Below are 21,370 nucleotides of genomic sequence, written 5' to 3' on the forward strand. Positions count from 1 at the left end.
CAACTCGAATGGTACATGGGCTGAAATAATGCATTTGGCATTGCATCGGCTGTCGAGATTGTATCGCTATATATGTTGTGGCTATGAAACATGAGTTGTCCCATTTTGCTCAAGGTGTAGAATAAACGGGAGATTCGACGACGTTTGGCTCTCACCGATCGGTCGTGCATTAAGCACGTAACACGGCTTGGTTAATACTCGGCTTGTCTGTTTACCCGGAAGTTTATACCTTCATTTTTTTCCTAGCCCAGGGGCTGATTGCGTTAACGGGCATTAATAAGGTCCGTCAACAATTAGCTCTCCTCTTCCTCGCTACCCAAATTAAATCTAACGCACATGTCGATATCGGCTTTCCATTGACACACGGGGTTCTCATCCGTCTTAATTTAGCCCCATTTTGATGTTCGAACCTCCCGCACACTCTGCCATTTAACTTTATCAATCTCGCTAGGTATTTTGGTGCTCGCTAGCATCGACTCGGCTCAAGGCTAGGGGTCCACGTCCACCCGGGACCAGCACCAACTGTAATCACAATAAATCAAAGCAAATTGGTACGCGAGCTTCCAGTCCTCGATCACAAACGCTGCCTCTGCTAATTCAAATCGGTCCAATTCTCGGAAATAAGGATTTGTTCCTATTTTCACCGAATGCTTGCAAATGCATGCACGATTTCCGGTCGTTTGTCGCACCTCCGAAATCTCACTGTCAATCTTCGTACACCTCCGCAGCTATGAGAATAACAAGAGAAAGCTTGATACATTTTTATTTGTCCCGCTGCACGCGCCATCAGATCTAAAGAAAGAGAAAAATAAAGAAAGAATGAAACTGCGAGATAGGCTCAGGTATGCATAGGGTCCGTACATTCTTATCTTAATTTCTCACCATTCGGGACGAAAGTTGGGTTGAAACCCCGTGGACAGAATTACTCCTCTCTCGCAGTTGTTGTAATGGTTGCTGGTTATCATCATCCGAGAACAGACTTTCTCCGGCGTCTCGTTAACGCAACGTACGCGTCCGCAGCGGCGATCTTTTCGTTTATTTTAATTAGGTTGGCCTGCCGACACTTGCGCCTCTCGTTCTCCCTCTCTGTCTCTCTCTCTCTCTCGTTCTACCAAAGTACGCCATGTTGTACGCCCGTGTATTGCCCGCTTTAAAAATTGGTCAACCGTTACCTCCGACAAGTACGGCGAAGGCCGTTCTAGGCCGTTTGCTCTGGTTGCGTAACCCGCCTCTCTTGCCACTCTACTTACTTCACCTCTGGCTCCTCGAGCCATTTCCTAGCCCGCTTGTTCCCCGCGGTCGTTCCCGCAGCAGTAAAGTTTCGCGTCGCGTTTTCCCGTCCGCACTGGAGAAACGGATATGTATACCTACGAGAAGGAAAAACAAAGAAACGAAAAGAAAAACGACCACCCTGGTCGTGTCAACGTGCCTATGGACTGCCTTGCCAACGGTGGGTGGGATGGAGCTCGTAGGAGATATTTGGCGGATGTTTAAACGCCAATTGCTTACTCGATTATCGTAACAATTACGTCACCGATGATTGCGAACATTCGCCAAGCAACGAGGTTCGCTGCGATGCTGGACTGGAAACCCGGCTTTCGGGTCTGTATGCTTTTTGTTCGGTAATCGCTATTACGTACATTATATACGCTCTGTTTGAGATACCGAGTGAAGAAGTTACCTCGTGTTCAAGTTGGAAACTAAAGGACGTCGTCGCCGCGCGGGGAACGCATTAACGGCTTAGCGTTAAGATAGGCGTAAAAGTGGATTTGCACATTGCTGATATCAGGGCGACGAAAATAGGTCAATGAAAAATGGAACCATCCGCCGGTTTGATAGACGCCAAATGAGAATTCCGATAGACAAACATCTGCGTTCGGGTATACAATCAAAAATACTCTCCGGCCTCTGTTTCCTAAGAATCTATCGCCGCGTGTCTGATTGCCGTCTTCTTAATCCTATAAAACCCATCTGTTTCCCCCCCTTCGCGGTGATGTCACCGTCCGGTCACAGATAAACAGAAACATACGTCAAAACGCCTACTCTCGATGATGTTACGCGCCCTCTTCCCTACCCCGACGTCTGCACAGCTTCTTACCTCTGTGTAGGTCTGCCTCCGGCCCTTTGGTCTCCGGTAATCTCGCTCTTCTTCTCCCCTCATCCATCCAGGCATCGTCTGCGCGTTTATTCCGACGTTCTGGCATCAGTTCTACAGCCTGAGACCAGCGGCCGACGGTTGAGTCGGAACTAATGACTTCTCCAAAATGTTGTAACAAAGTGATGACTAGACTAATTGCAAGATTACGGTCTTCCAAGTAGAACAGCGACTAAATGCTCCCAAGTTACGCTGCACAACGACGTCCATTGAACAACCGTCACGTTAAGCCGAGGAAATCTCCCTTGCACGTTTCTTCTTTTACTCTGCACCCGACTGTTCACCTGGCCTCGGGGAATTGGTCTTTTCGAGCGTTGGTTACTCAACTAGCCCAACATCATAGAACGCAGAAAAGAGAACAATTTCGATGACGGAGACGAAAAAGAATCATCGTAATCGAAGGAAAAAAAAGAACAAAAAAAAAAAGAAAAAAAAGAAGTGCTTTCGGGAAGCAAACATTGGTCCGTGGACGGCTTGCAGTTGGCGCAAAGCCAGGCGTCCCGACGCCTGCCGAGGCGGCTGTCCGAGTCCAGCCGAAGGCGGCGTCCCGGCGTCGGGCGTCCGTCAGTGCGTGTGTGACATGGCTGCGAGACGCTCCGGCGACTACGCGTCCTCCCTCGCGATGTGATCGGCGTGTTTTCAATCGCTCGCACTAGTGATTGCAACCGGACCGCACCTGGACGCTGCACGTTTTGTCATATGACGAACGAGCGCGGAGCGCACTGAAGCCTGGTCTGAGCTCGACGTCAATTGACAAGTTGCGGGCGAGCGACTCGTGCAGGTGGATTTCAGGTTAAGAAGGACTCTGGGGACGGTCAGGAGGTCGTCGAAAGCTGGCCGGGCAATTGCCGCCTGGTTAACGTCCGGAGGAGGCAGAGATCCTCAGCGATTGTCAGCAACTGTCAGCGATTCCAGAATATTATCGTAGCGAGGACTGAACTCATACCGCGAGTACGATCGACACCCTTACTCAATTTGCTCGTCGGAGTTGTTCGGGACGGGTGGCTGGGTGGACTGGTGGCGACCACCTGTCAGACCAAGGCACCTCGAAGTCGCGTGGTGCGGACTGCAGGGATAGCGGAATACACGGAGACGATACTGAACAAGGATCGCAGGCGGTGTGTAAAGATCACGGGGAAGTTGACGGTCGAGGAGGAGCGGAATGTCTCTGTTAGTTTGAATCAGCTCGGGTGGGGAAAACACTGACAACTGTTGCTTCTCAGCTTCGGTTTCGTTCTCAACTGTAGGTACCCAAGTCTGTTGGGACTGGATTGTGATTCCTGGCTAATGATATGTAAGATTCAATATGGCCGGTGTCGAGGCCGTCGTCCAAGTGTGAGCAACGAAAGTGGATAACGAATGTGAACGAAGAAGAAGAAGAAGAAGAAGAAGAAGAAAAGGAATTAATTTTTTAGTTTAAATTACGAACGAACTACGACTTATCATTCCCAGCGAGAAAAACAGCATTCCCTTTAAAGAAATTTTCAAACGAAGAAGAAGTAACCGGACTGTAATCTTTCGAACGAGATATCTTGCACCAGGACTGAAAGGTATAAAAGAGGATGAATGGATTGCAGAGTCGTCGAGGAGAATTAATAAGTTATTGAAAAATTGTAAATAAGTAATGCTCACAGACAGAGGACCACTATTATACAGCCAGTCGAATTAAACTAGCTAATTAAGACTTCCTAAATAAACATTAAAGCACGAACGCTTTCGACAGCTCCTTGCTAACTTCAAGATAAACAACGCAAAAGAATATATTCTTTCCTAAAGTTTCTCGACCATTGATGAACGAGCCCGTGATAAACGGATGTCATTTGTTCATCACAGAACTCTTCGAGAAGATGGAAAAATAAATATCGCCGAATAGTTAAACATTCGAACGATTCGACGTTGACGCTATAAGTGAAACTTACTTGATTTAATCACGAGAACATTGTTCTGGTGAGGATCAAAAGTTGGGTACGTTATTTTGCTAAACGGAGTTCCCGATGTACCTAATGAAGTGACGATTGATGTTCAAGGCAGTTGAACCAAGAGTGAAGTGAAATTGTTGAAGAGGGGGAGGTACACCGACGATGGAATATCGGTGAGGTCACCAGGTCATCACAGAATGCCTGAGCCGAGGGCAAAACGCTGCAAACACTGTGACGGTACGCCATATTGATACGTCGGCGTGTCGTTTGATGTGTATAAATTGACGTCGAGATCTGACGATGATCAAATAACCATAGCGTAACAATAGCAGTAATAGTAATAATAATAATAATAATAATAATATAACGATTGTTGTGGAGTTGAGTTTGTATTTTTTCGTCCTTCTCGTGTGAATTGTATGTTTTCTGTACCACTAACAATTAACATAATAAATGTCGGGTTTCCCTAATTCATGTCGTTCTCCTTCATCAATCACCCGGCGATCGCCGACTTTTGTCGTCGTTTCGGATCGTTGCGTAAATCCACCTAGCAGCACTGCTGCCATCGACAATACTGTCGGGCATAACAAAGCAACGCCGTAAAATTCACCCTGTGTTTTTGTTACGTCACGCTATTTTTGTGTAGCTAGCAAATACACGCTGTGGTTTACTCGAGCGAATCTGGAAACGGCAGCGTGATTAATTTATCTCTAATTCGCCCTTGCGTTGATGCAATAGCTGACAAGCCATTCGCAAATTGTCGCAAACACTCAGGTAGTGCATATTCGCAGCAAAGCACCGGACCACCTCAAACGTCGGATTTTTCCATGCCATCTCTTTCGCCACGAGATTATCCTTAATCGTGACGAGAAGTGTTCGCGTACCTCGACTCACTCATGATCACCTACTCCGTTACGCCTTAGCAGCGAGATAGTAGAAGAAGAAGGAGAAGAAGATGAAGAAGAACGAGGAGACGAGTATTCGTTGAAAGAGTTTGATGAAAGTGGGACACTCGGTGGACCGTCGTGACTGACTCCTGAAATATTTCTTTTACGGTGAAAAGTCAGTCTTAATTAGGAACAGAATGAGCACTTTATCTTTAGGTCAATCATTCCTCAGTGTCCGTACCGTTGGACTGACACTCTGGCGCGGGGCACATTCCAATCAGACGACTATGCAGTCCAACTAGTCACTCTTCTTCTACACCGACGTATTTTTATCCCAGGTTGTTCACCTTCTTATCTGCGAATAAAGCTGCCTTATACGCGCGGCCGCTGATATATCGACGATGGAATAGAATAATTTTGAAACGGGAGCATCCGGGGCTGAACGCATCCCTCGAAGCCTCTTCAAGGGTCGCGTTGACCTTGCGCGGTTAACCACAAATCTTGAAATGTCGCTTTGTGCCGGTCCTACTCGGATATTAAGAAGATAGAACGAAGGAAGGCGAGAGTGTAGAAGCAAAAAAGTAAAAGAGAGGAAGAAAGGACACGAACAGACGTTGTCTCTGTTCGATGTCAAGCATCGCGGCATCGTTAAAGCAAAAGTTTATTTTCACTTTCCACGTGACCTCAGACCTACATTGACTATGAGATCCGTAGGTAGTGGAGATTGAAACAGACACTTTAACGTAGTTAGAAAAGCCGCTTCCCACTTTTTCTAACCACTCTTCATAACTGAACAGTGATAAATGAATGAACAATCAATAAGAATATGGAAGATTTTTATCGTATTGAAATTAGTAACGTCATCGCAACGACTCCTGCTGAGGAAAAGCGTTATTTCGCTATTTTGGAATTGTCTGAAATTCAGTAAACTTTACTAACTTCAAGCTCGTCGATTTTTACCAGCAGTAAAACAGTGGCTTAGCCATTGAACGTCTTCGAGCCAATCCATCGGGGCTTCGGCCAACGCTGATCAACGATAGATAACCTAAAAAACATTGTTTTTCTCGCGATCTATTTCGAAGACATGTCTATTACGGAAAACGATTATTCTACTGTCTGCAAGCTCTAAGTTTGGCAGACCAGGCGCGCGAGGCAGTTGGAGCGTGGACCACCGTTGAAATTCATTAAGGCCACCGGAACCATTATGCTTGCTTATTTTTTATTTACCATCTCTTTTCACCCCTGCCTAAAGACGCGTCGTTTCTTCTCGTTTTACCTCCTAGGAAAAGGACCTAGAAGTGGGACTTGTTCGTCCCAGATGACGGATGGCAGCGTGTGTATTATTTTAGTACCTACGTGACACTAATTATGTACCGGGTGAGAACCAAAATGCTATACATTGACTTTCGGATAGCAGGCGCCTTACGAATGCCAAATTCGACGACGGGCAGCAGATCGTAGTTCCGGAGAAAGAGTTGGTGTTCAATTCGCACAGCATTCGTCCCTTCGGGAACTCTTCTCACTCTTCGTTGAGTGAACAACTTTAGCTTCCCAGAAGCGTGGATTTACACAATACCTTGAACCACCGACAGCCCGATACCCTGCCAAACTGAACGTAACTTTTATGCTTAGCCTCATGGCAAGTTTGAAAAAAAAAAAAAAGGAGGAAGGGTCTTCGCCCTGATTCACAGCTGGAAATTCGAGCGGTGGCGCGAAAAAATATACAGAACATTGCGAATGCTGTATATTGTGACTACCGAACGTGCACGACAGGCTTTTAAAGTGTCTTTCAGATACGGTATAACTGCGTATAAAAAAAATCTCGTTGCAATATTAAACCCTGACAGCGAAGAACTGAAACGAATTTCGCAACAAACGTGACTGATCTCGTTTCATTGATTTACATGCTTCTGGGAGTGTTATTTCGAGACAGAAATCCGCGAACAACGAAAAATCGACATCCATTTTTCACCTACCTATTACTATTGCGCTTACATATTTTTCGGGCTCACCGCGGCCGATACGAAGTTCGTTTCACTGTCGCAATCTCCTACGTTAAAATAGTCTAGATGGCAAATTTTCTGCTCTAGAGATGCCACTGAATCTTATATAAAAAGGAAGAATAAATAGAAAAAGCAGAAAAATCTTAGTATTAGCTTAAAAATACGAGACACGGGTGGGTGTGTAGACGTTAGCGGAGAGTTAAATGAAAATATAGGCATCCAGGTACATGTATAAATGTGTGTTATGTAAGCTATTTTTCTATTCTATTTTTTCATCAAGCTTTTCACGGCTGTCTTGGGGCATAAATTCTCGAACGAGCGATGACAATCAAATGGTCCACGACTAGCGAACGATCTGACCTGTATGTGTGGATATAAATTTACAAGGGAGAGTTAGACGCGTCGAGGCGGTATATTGACTTCCGAAAATCCGTCCCCTCTACCTTCTTAATTTTCGGGGACCTTTAAACAAAATTTACCTACGTGTGGATGCTACACGCCTACTTGTGTAACGATGCTCTCGACCTTTAACGTGTCACCGTATAAATCTGGTTAAATAAACTTGGCCGAGTGATAAATGAGTCGGTGGAAATTGGGCGGGGAGAAGAAAAATTCTTTACATTTTGTGTAAATTCTCTCATATACACTCGAGCGGTCCTTTGGCTTGGAAATTTTTTTATTCTCTCTATCTCTCTCTCTTTCTCTCTTTTTCGCTCTCTTTCGCACTTCCTGCTTTTTGACCAAGATTACATCTTCTTACGCCCACGCGTCGGGTATAAGAATAAAACTTGGATAAATTTTAAACGTTGACTTAAATCAGAGACATCGGAATAAAAGCGATCTGTTTGCAAATGGGTCGTAAACGTAAAACCCAACAGCTGTCGAAGGAAAATAAACTCTAAATTTATCCCTGACTCCCATGGCGTGCAGTGATTACTGACAACGGGTATCTTCTTGGGCGCGACTGGAGAATTTTCTCCCAACAAAATGCACATACCGAGATTCAGGGGAGGCGTGCGAATACTCCGACTCGTTAACATGAACCGGCTTCGGACGCGTAGGCTGGCGATTTCCGTTTTATTCTACACAATCGTCGTTTGTTGCCCATCAAAACATCGTTTTCTCAAAATTACCGGTGGGCCTTACAGACCCGAACAGTTACGCAACAACAAAAGTCAGTCACGACCATTCACATGTATATCAGAAAAATTTCATTGCTCGACAGTCGACCAGTAAATCAACATCAGGGAAAGCTTCGTACCTGTCCCATTGGTTAGTTAACTGCAACCAGGAACAATATCGCCGTATATCATTTCAGTGCTTTTCGATGTACATCTGTGCAATATCCCATCCCACGCAGTTGCACTTGGTCGTTGTTGTGTATTAAAAACATGAACCGTAAGACACGCTCGCAACTCGTTGCAGAATGCATAACGCATATAACACAGCAACAGCGGCCTCGCAGCGCGTTCGGGTGATCAGGCAGCTCGACGAAGAGACGTCGACGTGACGGTGCGGCAGTGATAGTAGTGGTGGTGGTGGTAGCACCGAGGTGACGACGAAGAGGACGGTGGTGGAAGGTGGTGTCGCCGTTTGGAAGACTGCCAGAATCACCCACTCGCCACGCATACCATGTCGATAAATAATCGAAGATACACCTTGCCAAAAACTTCCAAATTTCAGTGAATGTAGTCGCGGCGACGATGATCTAAAAAATAAACCAAACCGCCGTCCGAGGGAGGCGACGTCGTTTATTCGTGACCGTTTCACCACGTCACCGAGCCGGAGTTGCACGCGCGCAGCTGCAGCGGTCGGAATATTTTCTTTTCGCGATTTAGCGAGATCGCTTCGCGACGTCGGGGAATAGAAACGTCATAAAATAAGTGACTCAACATCTCGCAGCACGGAACAACGCTGCTCTCCAATTCGCGATCTAATTCCGCTTGAACACGTATAACAACATTCTTGTAACCGCGTGCATGTTTCGGCACTGCGGTTATCCGCACGGAATTCGACAAGTATGCTGACTCACGCAAATTATGTACCAGAGAAGGGGGCTTCGAAAACATTTCTGATAAAAGACTATAACCTCCTGACGTTTTTAGGTGTAGACGCTAAATGTATATGTATATATATTAAGATATTTTTCAAATTAGATTATTTTTTCACCCACCCGCCTATAGAGAGATACATTGACGCATCACGCCGCTTATGCTCGAAAATACGCGTTGCGTATCCGCCCATCGATCCCCTACCAATACCAACACTGGACAGAAAAACTAATGCTCTGATATTTAGGTGAATGGGCTAAGAACGACTTTGATCGATTGGTAATACCTCGTTAATTTGTGATCCCTGTCAAGCGTATTCATTCTCGTCACACTTATTCTACCAGCAGCCACCTATTTCGTGACTCTGCATTTTCAGCCTATAGACAATCTTCTTTCTTGATGCACGGCTGAACCAAATCAGGGATTAAAAGCTCGGAGTCCGTTGGCAATGCCGTTGTTTAAACGAGGCGGGAATCACGAGCATTACATCCGTCGGTCTGCAGAGTTCGAGCACACATGCCGAGATTCGTCGATTCCAACCTGCCTCCGCTAATTTCATGAAAACTCCGGTGACCTCGAAACGAAATGATACGAGAGAGACACTCGGTTGAGACTCAGCAGACCGCGGCCCGCAGAAGGAGAAGGAACTCATCCTTGTTTACGATCGCGAGGCAGGGTGCCTCCTGGGGCTTGGCTCTAAACAGTGAATCAAACCCATGGTTCACTGATATCGTAAACGAACCCGATCGCGCCTCAGAAATTTGTTTGCTTTACCCCAACCAATGCCAGGGTGAACGTGGCAGGCGGTTGTTGCAGCGTTATCCCAGCGCAGCCGTTTCGGATCTAGCTGCTCCGTTGCATCGCCGGAGGTCCGAGTCTTTTTTGGCAGGTGCGAATTTCAACCGAGAGAATTACGGAGCGTAAGACTTATTATGCTTCGAGCGCTGGATTATTTGTGGCCTTACTGCGTCCTCGGACAAAGTTGCGTTCAGCTGTTCTCCGGGCGGCAATGCTTGCCAAACGCAATAATAAACGCGTTACTGCATCGCTAGATGATGATAAAGTCCAACACGCTAATGGACGTTGCACGAGCAGCTTCGCTTCCCAAGAGATTCGCCACCATTGCCTAGAGCCTCGAGTCGAGGTGGAGTTCTGGCCTGACCATCGAACCCCCGTGGTTTTCAACCCTTCCGACTGCCAATGCGGCTACGAGCTATCGTTGCGTTGACCAAGATCGGTTATCGTCGAACTTTCAGCGTTTCATTGCCTGGAATTTACGTCCTCAATTTTCTCTCACATTCAAAGTGTTTTGCCGCACGTTTATTTGCGCCCAAGACTGACCGGGCTCCTAGGTACATACATATAACGGCTGATGCCTAACGCGTAGTGGAATTGCGTGAAGTAGATTTTGGAACGTCTGATGTGCTCCGTTAGTGGGACGTGACCGTGTGATGTATGGCAAAGAGCGGCCGCAAGGCGGAAGTCAGGTGCTTCTGACGACCGCGCGTGCGCACGTGCAGTGATTTTCGGAAGCGGAAATGTAACGCGCTCGAGAATGGTATAATTTTCTAGTTTTTATCGACCGTTGATAATCGCCTAACGTCTAGTTTTTCTCACAATTTTTAAAGATACTCTTCCAGCCGTTATAGTCTGACCCGATATTTGGACTTACTACTGTAATTCCCTGTACAGCGCGTAACGATGACGGAAAGTTTTATTTAAACCGAAGCTTGCTAGAATTCTTATAGGCGCGTTTTATCTTTCTCCTTTCGGACTCCGCGGATGATCCTAATCCCTCTTTTGAAAAGAATTTGAACCAATCTCAGCGAGTTAGATAATAAAACATAGTACACTTCTCTACGGATTTCAAGTTGTCATTCGAGTTAGGCAACGCCTCCGATGCGTCTGACGCTAGTAAAATCCGCCATTCCTACCGACGTCACGGAGGGCTGATTGTTTTCAAGTCAATCATTCCCGCTAAATTTAATCCCTGGCTCGATCGCGATGTAATTCCTCTGTGAGTACGGTCGCCGTTTCATTCTCGGGCCAGATTAACGATAAATGACTGATTCACACACTCTTTTTGCAGTTTTTTCTTTCCGATCAGCAGGGTGTTTGAATATTCGAGTTTTGACAACCGCGGTACGGAAATAGGATCTCTGCGGTCTAAGCAACAATATCTAACATCGGGAACATTAAACGGTGAAAATGTGTTTGCGTGGCTGTTTACCTTGTGGTGAATTTGCTAGCTCGATGTAATACAGGTACCACATCCGGTGACGATGTGTCGACGACGGTTCGGTAAAGTAAAATCACTTGAAGTTGAAAGCATCTGGATCGTCTATTTCTAAAGCTTGCAAGGATAATAACTTGATTAATTACTTACGAGCACCTTTTCCCGCTTCCGTGACTAATTGCTAGTTTCCTACACGAGCGCGCGATCGCTGCAGGCCAGCCAACTTGTATAAAGTGTTCCTTAGTTGATGGGAAGTGCGCGGTGCGCCGATATTAAAGTCGGAAGCGTGATTTACTGATTCCGTACGTTGGTAAGGTTTGAGCTAACCGAGAAAGCCGAGTCTTCCGAGGTTAAAACACTCCAGTTTAACTTTTAACTGCTTTGCTTGTAGTTAAAGTCTTGCAGTTTAGTCACGCGCCGTCAACCGCGATCCCCTGCTTTTCTCCCGCCGCCGCGACGTTGCGCAAACGCGTAAGTAGCTTTTTTCAAGGAAATCCCTAAACAATTCCGGGAACGGAAAAACCCCGACTCGCAAAATGAAAGAACTTTGCGGTGCGTTCTCGACATTTTGCGCAACCGGCAGTGAATTCCCGCGTTTGTTCCTCGCTCCGAATTCCAGAGTCGCTCAGCTACGTTTGTCAGATATTATTAAACCACGTTCATGTTCGGAGACAATACCAAAGCGCAGGTTTCCGGGTCGGGATGAGCGAAAACGTCGGGATGTCGGGCTGCTGGGACAGACGAGATATGAGGTATGACACCGTCTGCTTTTGCCGTTGGCTCAGTTTCTGGGAAGAGGTTAGCGACGGGGTGTGCCGTTGTTGTCCTTAATGAGTGGAACTCAAGTCCGTCTCGACTTGATCCTCTTTACCACTTTCTGTCATCTTCGTCTCGACGTTGAGCAACCCGACGCCATTGACTACCACCAACGCTGCAGTGACCTGGATACAACCCAACCATTACACGGAACCGAGTACAGTGGTACACCTAGTATATTTTATTAAGTCGCTTTAGACTTCGCTTTTCAGTCTCTTTGATAAACCTCATTCTCTCATGATTTCTTACTCTACCCTAAAGCTCCAGATGCTTCGGCGCCCGTTTCTCAAATTCGATACGTTTCTCCAACGATTTGTTACGCGCTACGGTTTTTTTTTTTCTTATCTTTAACGTTGAAACAGATGTCCTGGTGAATCGCGTAATCGTAATCAAAATCAGGCAACGAAGATCCGATGATCGTTTAATTCTTACGATTAGTTCAAAGAATGCCGCTCCAACGAGGTAAAGCAATACGTTTCTGGTCTCGGCAAAGTTGCAATTTTATTGGAGGGTCTGATTTAGAGTTCATGAGACGAGATTTTCATTTTTTTACAAACTGAAAGTCTATTTGCCTCTGAGGTTCGAGCTGTCAGCCAGCCGTTGCGCAATACGCGTTGAGGATTACTCTCAAAGATATTAGTTCGATGTTTACAAAACGAATCTTGGGATATTTTCTACGAATATCACGAGAAGGAGTTGTTGCCCGCCGTAGATGTTCGTTTTTTAAAAATACCTCGCCAGCTGCCAAAGTAAATACGACAAACAACAATACCTCCCGTTGCATGTTACAATATTTGCTTATCTGATACTTCAATGCAATTTGTTTCCAAAAAATTGCTCATCACTCACGAGGTGCGAAATTTTCTTTCTGAAAAATAAACCATTTGTTAAGCTCATATTTTTTTTCTCTCGAACAAAAATCAATTCGAATTCAAATTCTGATCATTCTGGTAGGATTCCCTCTGTGGAAAGGATCTTTTCATAATCGCAATGCTGCGAAGGCTTGCATATTTCAAACTGAGACTCGCACAACGAAATCCGTGCTCGTATTTGGACGGCGCTGGCAGACTGGCAAAGCGGAGCAAAGCTAAGGCAAAGCAAAGCATCAAGGCATTAGCACTCCCCTTGTCCTTGCGCTATGGGTATTTTCGTCCAGAGTTTTAGCTAGTAATGGCTCTCCCCTCCGTCATTCCCGACATGGCCAGACGCGCGCCATGCTATGTAAAGCGCCTTGTTCTGCACTAACTTCAACTCCAACTCCGAGTGTGACTGCAACTACGAGTCTACTTAGTCGACTCTGCCCACCGCGGGCTAACTTGCCCGATGCTTTTTTAGCTCCGCGAGTTTTTGGTTTTTTTTTTTTTTTTTTTTTTTTCTCCATCTTTTCTCGGCAGAAGCGCCACTGAAATTATTCGCATAGCGAAGGCCGTCCGCATCTGTTTCAACAGATGGTAAAAATTAAAACATTTGGGTAACGAAGCGTGAGCTAAAAGAGGAATAAATGATGTATGAATTTGAAAATATGCAGCAATTTGCCCCCCGTTGCCGGTTGATTGATACTTCTAAGCATACGGACGAATAAATATTATCTCGCGGAAAGCTTCGGTCGACTCAGGTACGCGTGAGAAAATTCGACGGGGCTTCCGCGAATTCTCTGCATCGCCTTAGCGAAAGAAAAAGGAAAATGTTGATCCAAGAGGTTTAGCTGCAGTTATCGTTTTTGGGAAACTATTTTGCGATCGGATCGGTCCTCCGATCAAGCCAAGGTCTCGGAGCGCCTTGTTCGGTGCTGACGGAATTTCCCCTTAAAATATTTGGCATAGATTGCTTTCAGCCGAGGTCGATTTCCATTGAGCCGCGGTGTCGAATGTGAGACGATAAATTTCAATTTTATGTATCCGAAACATATGCTTGCGGGGCCGTAAAGCTTGCTAGGAGAGAAAACAAAGTATGGTAGATTTACCAACAGATTTAATAAGGTTACGCAATCGCCGTAGCGCCACTCGGCTTCGCCTCTAAAGCACCGCGGCCATCAGGCCTTGGACGGAGTAGGTGAGGGCTTTATTGCAGTCAACGCTTCTCGTCCATTCGACGTCTAAGATCTGCATAGGACAATCGACTTCGTCACTTCGGCGCAACTCTCATCCCGCCGTTTCATTTCGTCTCGTTACTCGCGGCCAAAATCGCATCTGTGAAACAGCGCGGACCAGGTCGAATACCGCGGCCGAATTCTGGACCGGTCAGCTACATTGTAAGCGTGTGCAAATGCTATCCCCGTTGAATCAGCCTCTCAGCCACCGGAAAACGGCCACGTGGATTTCGCAATAAAGTTTGCACCACGAGTGCTGCAGTTGGCGTAAGAATCTCGGAGCTTCGGGAACCCGCCAAACATTCGCATGTAATCCCGAATTGCACGCAATACGAACAGAGAGGCAAATTGACGCGGAACAGAAATACTCAGGGTGCGGGCGAAGGCTGCTGAAGGAGAGAACCTTGCCGAATATCACCGAGAGCAACGATCCATCCGCGAGATAGTTAGTCAATAATTTGTCAATGAAAGCAGCGGTGGCGGCTCGTGGACCGCTTAGCGGGTTTTCTGCTAGGCCAGGACGCCCTCTCCGTCATCGGCTGGCACTCCTCCACGTCTCTCTCGGCTCCCAGCTTCAATTCCGTGAGTCAGCCCGCGATCTCTTGGACGTTTAATACCTACGCCACCTTGCCGCCGGCTCTCGGACACTTCCAGAGATATTTATTTTGTTTATTAAGCCGTCTTCGTAGTCTAGATTCTCTCCAACTTCCCGAGAGAGTCGTCTACCAACTATCGTCCCTCCGCCGTGGCCAATCCGTCACACCCTTGCGTCATTACCGCCCGGCTAATTCACTCGCATCTGGGTTACAGTCACAGTCACAGCCGGTTCTTCCTCGCTTATTATCGACGAGGAACGTTAACCCGACGAATTCCACCGCGTATCGCGCAACCGCCGCGTGTGCAAACCGGGGAGGAAATAAAAAATGGCAGAAGGTGATCACCCTCGTCGCCTGCATACATTTCATCGCAAACGGCCCAATAACTTCTCCTCGGAGGCGGCGGCCCGCCTGCAACGTTTCGCGTACGCACAACCCGCGACGCAGACGCACTCGATGCTCGTATCGTCTTTATATCTCCAGTTTATACATACATATTTTTATATCAGAAGGTATACTAAGTGCGTCGTGGGATACGACTGGGACATTGGGACGCGGTTTGGTATTTTCGTGCGAGTGCAGCGAACGCGACTCGACTCGGCGTAGTTTCTTCTCTTTTTCCTCGGCCTGTTTTTTACCCGCGGAAGCTTTGCAGCTGCCGGCAGTAAGCTTTCATTCTTGGTTTTGACACCTTTTTACCTTTTTTAAAGCCTCCCGACTTACTTCGACTCCGTTGCTTCTATTTCTCTTTCGGTTTTTATCACCTAAATCGTTTCCTCTTCAACGATATTACCCACATGCGAATGAATGGATCGTCACGTCGTCCGGATTGTTTCTAACCTTCTGCGAAGGTACGGCTGGTCGCAACTTCGTGACGATTCGATTAGTGCCGTACTCGGCCTATTAATAATATCGGTGGAACGTGTAACAAGCCACTTGCCCGCTTGTTTCGAGGCTCAGTGATTTAGAAGCTTCCGCTAAACGGTTTCGCCTGATAAATTGGGAAATAAGAGTCAACCGAAATAACGCTTAGTTTTATTTTTAGGAGTGCGTACCTACAACGCCTCGACGCACTAACGCACTCCCTGCTATATGAGATCCCGAGGCGTACAGTGTACACCTATCCAGGGTTATAACCAGACAGAATGAAGGATCGGTTTTTTCCGTTCATCTCAAAATACTAATGCATCGGTGCGTATCCTACCCTCTCTGGCCGTTTTGAGAGCTCCGTGAATAATTATTCTTTCGATCTATATTCGGTTTATATTCAAGTTGAACGACCCCGAAAGCCGTCCGGGCTGCTGCTTTAACCAAGTTGAGTATATTGCCCGAAATAGGGCTGCCTTTTCACCGTGCAGCATCCATGCCGGCACCGTGCTTGTGTTGATTTCATAAAACTGTCGGCAGTCTTCATTTGCGCCCTAAACAGAAAACCAACGAACTCGAGATCGGTCAGTGCCTCCGGTACACCTTCTCTCAAAGCTTGAAACCTAAATAAACCACCCTCCCTGGGAATCGGAACTCATCAAGGGACCGCTACCACTTCCAAATTCCATCGCCCCGAAGGTTGCTGTAATTACAATCCAAACTGTCTAACGGGGATCTGCAGGAAGCGTAGAATTAGTCCGGAACTTTCCGGTGCCCGTGTCGTAACAAATCGCAGGCGGAGGAAATGTTCCAACAGGATTTCCTCTTATTCGACCTATTTATTTGCTGTGCAGGAATATTCATAGAACAACGATAGAAGGACCGTTTCTTTAAAAAATGTGTCGATCCCATACGATCGCGAATAGTTCGCGTCGTCATTTTTTCTGCAATCACTGTTTTCAATATTTGCACAGAGCGTTTACTGCGCTTCGGTGCTACAATTTTCCACGGACTTTGAATATCTTTTTCTCAGAATCGCACAAGCCGCAGCAAAAGTTCGCATACTCCGGGCGAAATATGTCCTCTGCATCCGTAACACGCCGCCCATCCCGAGGTCAAGATCCGTTCCGAGATAAAAATCATGGCAAATACACGGCGTGACGAGAATCTCGAAGTTTGGTCGCTGAGGCGCGGGGCCTGCATTTCTCAAATATACCGGATCCCATTCCCTAAAGAAGACTAGGAAGAAGAGGAGTAGGAAAAAGACCCGTCGCCGAGGAGCGAGTGTGCGTGGCTTCGTTGGCTTCGTTTCGTCAGCACGTGCTCAGCGATTGCCGTTTCTTGATGCTCGAAGCTCGAGGCTCGGTTCTCGGTGCCTGGTGCTGGTTGCCTGCTCCGTTAGGCTAAGTTGGGCGAGCTATTTGCGTCTTGACTTCTCTGCCCCCCTCGTCGCCCCCCCCCCCCCCTCCCACCCGCCCCCCGACAAACCCCCTGCGCCCTCGGCAATATCCTCGGACGATCCGCACGTACGCCTATTGGTACACGTACTCACCGTTTCGCATCACGCGTCCATCGCGCCCTCGGCAACGGGGTCGAACTTATTGTTAACCCCGATATATTTCACGCCTTCGATAGCTACGGATTGTCTCGCAAATTTTAAACACGACCTACCCCCGAATTCTAACTTATTCACGCCACGCGGAGAAGCCTCTGGCCACTTTTTTTCCTTCTCTCAAACGCGCTGTTTTCTGCTCTCACCTATTTGGTTTTATCGTTACCTTCGGAGAGACCGGCGAAAAGGGATTGAGAGTTTGCCGCAGAGGCTAACATATTATGATAAGCCACAGGAGCGGTGGCAACCCCTGTTGTTATTGTCTTTTTAATTTTCTATCATACGAAAGAAATGATGAACGGTAAAGGGAATATTTTACAACACCATTGAACCTCTATTTCCGGTTGCACGTAGGGGAACAGTATGGAAATTTTGTAAAACCGTTCGCTCCGGGGCGCATCTGTTCCGCGTAAATCAGCTGATTTCTTTCGTAGGTCAACGTACAACAGTGGATGATGTAAATTCCTAACTTCGCACGATTACCCCTTCGGTCGAATGTTTTCGCAGCTTTAGCTTCCAGGCGTTGAAGTATAATCGTCGGGGAAAAAAGATTACTCGCATCCATCTCGAGGCTCGTTTCGGGCGTTGAATGATTCGGAAGCGATGCTCGAAATGACGCAAAAGCTGAGCGGATTCACCGAGACATTTGGGTTATTAGGACTGCTGCATTGGTGGATATATTTGGTCTAGTGTCTGCGTAAAGTCTTATACAGTGTCCGGAGGTTAACGAACTTCGGACCACACACCGCCGGGTAGTTACATCGGTATACGCGATTTTGTTTCCCTCTTACCCTGTAGATTTTTTAGGGGCTTGATTAGTCGCCTCTTCCCTACTTGCCGCATCGAGGAAAACCTTCGGCCATTCGATTTGTGTGTAAACTGTTATTTCCCTGAAGTGATTTCGTCTCTCGCCAACGCGCCGCATCGCAGCTGCGTCACATACGTGGGGAACGTTATTACGCTTAGGTATTGCCGGACGATTCTTCTCGATCGTCACTTTTAATTACTTTTATGTCAGGCACAAAAATTTCTTCGCAACGGCATCGCGGCCGCGCGTGTATTCGTGCGCGGGTATAATTATTCGCCCGAGAAATCCCCGGATAGCGGCGGCGTCGCCCAATCCCCGTGATACTTACCTGCGGCATGCCTCCACCACCTTCGAATCTTCAAATTATTATTCCTTTCGACGCGTCGTTATCTTTCGGAGTTTATCCCCACGGACGAATAACCAGCCGTACGTCCACCTTTCTCTTTGCATCTTTCTCTCTTTCCATTGTCCGTTCCTTAATAATTATTATCGGCACAGCGGGTGACGTCGGGATTCTTTCCTTCGGCGAAAGCTGCTGTGCCCGGACGACCGTATAACGTATAACACCGTCTCTGTAACACAAAGATGAGACTCGGCGATCGTCGGCCCCACCCAAATCAGAGAACCTGAATTATAACTCAACGACAACCGTCTCTAAGAAGGAACGCAAAGCTGAATGAGGGATAATAAAAAATAAACGGAGAATTAATGAAAAGGATGCAATTATTGAAATCACAATTTTATACCCGATTTCACATGTCTTTTTTTTTTTTTTTTTTTTTCATTCTAAATAATCTTTTAACGCGATACGTACCTCGTAGAAAGATAAACTTACGATACAACTAATTTCGATTCAAATCGAATAATACCTATCGCTTGCGTGGATAAAAATAAAAAAAAACGTTCGATCAGCTTGACTGCCAATTATTAGTACGATAAAAAAAAATGTGTGTCATTTTTTTCCAATATCCACAATTGCTTCAAATATTATACCAATACTACGGTACGTTGCTATTACGGTCCGAATATTGTCCTGCATTATCTGCAATTATGTATACACCTTGTATTCGTACAACCGACTCGAACGAATTGCTTGGCAGCCTTATTGTCTGCGGTGGACGTCGCCAGCAAATTAATGCCTTTGTTTGTTGGAATACATTTTAGCCAATTAAGAAGGACATTAGAGGCAAGTCTACGGCTAAAACGCAGGTTGTTGTTAAGAAGGCTCGACGAAACTTGGCCGTGTTCGTGTAATCTCTGTGCGCCTGTGTGTGTAAACTCGCCTGCGTTGCAATCAGTTGAACAAATATTCCCTTCGGAATTATTCTAATTTTTCAATCTGTCTTACTTTTCACCTCGCGACTTTTATAATATTATTTTCCCGCCTCGTTACTTATCAATTATTATATTATCTTTTATTCAACGTAGGCATTACTTTCGGCATAGGTATAGGTATTTGATTGATCGAGGGTGTCACGGCTGACTTAAAACACCCGTACGTCAAAATTAATACCAAATATTATTCTTGCCTTTGAAAATAAAAGTGCAGGTGAAATATCTTTTCGACCATTCGGGTTTTATATCAAGTTTTACGTACGGTGTAATCTTTGCTCGTACCGTTCGAGCAATGAAAAGTATGCTCAGAAAATAACGGAACACTGTGTAGCCGAATCTGTTCAAAGTTAGAATGAAACGTTGGCTGCGGGTATTGAAAAATTTCTCGTACGATTGCAAGTAGATGAAGAAGAAAAAGCGAGAAGACGGGAAAAACCTGACGCGTGGCAAAAACAGGGGCTAAACACAAATCATTTTCGCGTGTCAGGTGTGAAATCGCATAGAACTGAAACAAGTACCGTGGCGGAGTGATGAAGCGTTATTGCCACACCCGTTCGTTTTTACGTATAACTTGCGAATTTTTTTTTCCCCGGTGTAACGCGCGTTGAACCTTCTTCTTTTTCCTTTATTATTTCAACGTAAACGCGGAGTATTCCGGCGATTATACCGCGTCCCGAGATAAACGACAATGCCCAAATAATCGAGGACCGACATTTTTTCCTTTCTGTATACGCGCGTTTGAACGCTCCTGTGTTATACAGCGTGAAAAATAATTGCCAATCTTTTTATGGGTGATATAGCGTAATTATAACAACGGATTATTTCCTCGTTGCAGTACGGCTTTGGTACATCGTAAAGTGGCTATACTTCGCGTACGAAATTGGACGTCGTTGAGTCATGGGAATTTTTATAAATATAACATCGAGCTCTCCACCGAGTCTTATGACGTATCGCCGATATTTTTCACTTTTTCTTATATTTATCCTCACGCTTTTTTCCTTGTAAATTTAACCAACCCCGACGACACAATTCGGGGTCTAGTATTTCTGGTCAGAGTACATCATACCTATGTATGCATCGGTTTAAATAAAGAATAAGGAGGATGCTCTTATTCCGAAGACAGGAGGAGAATATATTTTTAAAGTACAGCCGCGACCAGGTGCCTGGGTCCTGTCAAAATATGCCAGACCGTAACAAGAAAGTCATATTTCAAATTGCATCATGCCGTCGAATATTGCAGCGCGTAACGCGTTACTTATATTCAACCGTCCTCGGCTTACGCGGTGCGGGACAGAACCGCGGGAGCGTGTAAAAACTCTTTGGACCTTTCGCTCGAGACTGCCAAAACTACCGTACTCTTTTCATCCCTGACGGCCGGTACTCGCCGAGCGAACGTCCGCTGCTTCTTACTTATTCTTATTCTTCTTTTTATCTTTCTTCTTTATTTTTTCCTTCTTCCCCCTTTTTCTTTTACAACCGTGAAGCGAGTACCTGCTCTTTACAACGTGATTTATCGTACGGGACTCGGTGATACAAGTAACATACTCGCCAAATTGAAACTCGTATCTCGAGTAGGCATTCGATTCCTTCGACATTTTTCTCCCGATCCGTTTTATACATGTATACTCGGCGTATGTTCGATCTTTAGTAAAATCGAAACGATCCACCGAGTTACACGACGACCGATTTGTTGAAAAATCTTTGAACGTGAATTACGATCAGCGCGTATCACCAGCGTCAGTATCGTGGGGCGTGTTTCTCGAGTGAAAATAAAGTCTGAAAAAGTATAAAAAATAAACCGTACACGTACAATGAAGAAAGATTACGCATCAGTTGCGAATGTTGGTAATTCGTGTACGTCCTAATCGTGCCGAACGGTGAAATCAGATCGCTTGAAAAAAAAAAGAGAAAAAACATCAGGCAAAGGAAAAATTTAAGTAAAAGAGAAAAAAAAGGTAAAAATTCCAAAGCCAATTAAGATTTTTTACGAGCGATC

General features: G+C 45.9%; 1 protein-coding gene across 2 annotated transcripts in view; it reads left to right on the top strand.

Moving 5' to 3' along the window:
* The first annotated feature begins 2,716 nt into the window (after nt 1–2,716).
* Nucleotides 2,717–21,370, top strand: part of LOC124184721 (myocardin-related transcription factor A-like) — a 168,716-nt gene continuing 150,062 nt past the window's right edge. For both annotated transcript variants that reach the window (XM_046574752.1, XM_046574753.1), the window contains exon 1: nt 2,717–4,311. In XM_046574752.1, the coding sequence (XP_046430708.1) occupies nt 4,272–4,311 (40 nt within the window). In that variant the 5' untranslated portion in view covers nt 2,717–4,271. The remainder of the gene's footprint in view (nt 4,312–21,370) is intronic.

Source organism: Neodiprion fabricii, chromosome 6 (assembly GCF_021155785.1).
Source record: "Neodiprion fabricii isolate iyNeoFabr1 chromosome 6, iyNeoFabr1.1, whole genome shotgun sequence".
Taxonomy (NCBI): domain Eukaryota; kingdom Metazoa; phylum Arthropoda; class Insecta; order Hymenoptera; family Diprionidae; genus Neodiprion; species Neodiprion fabricii.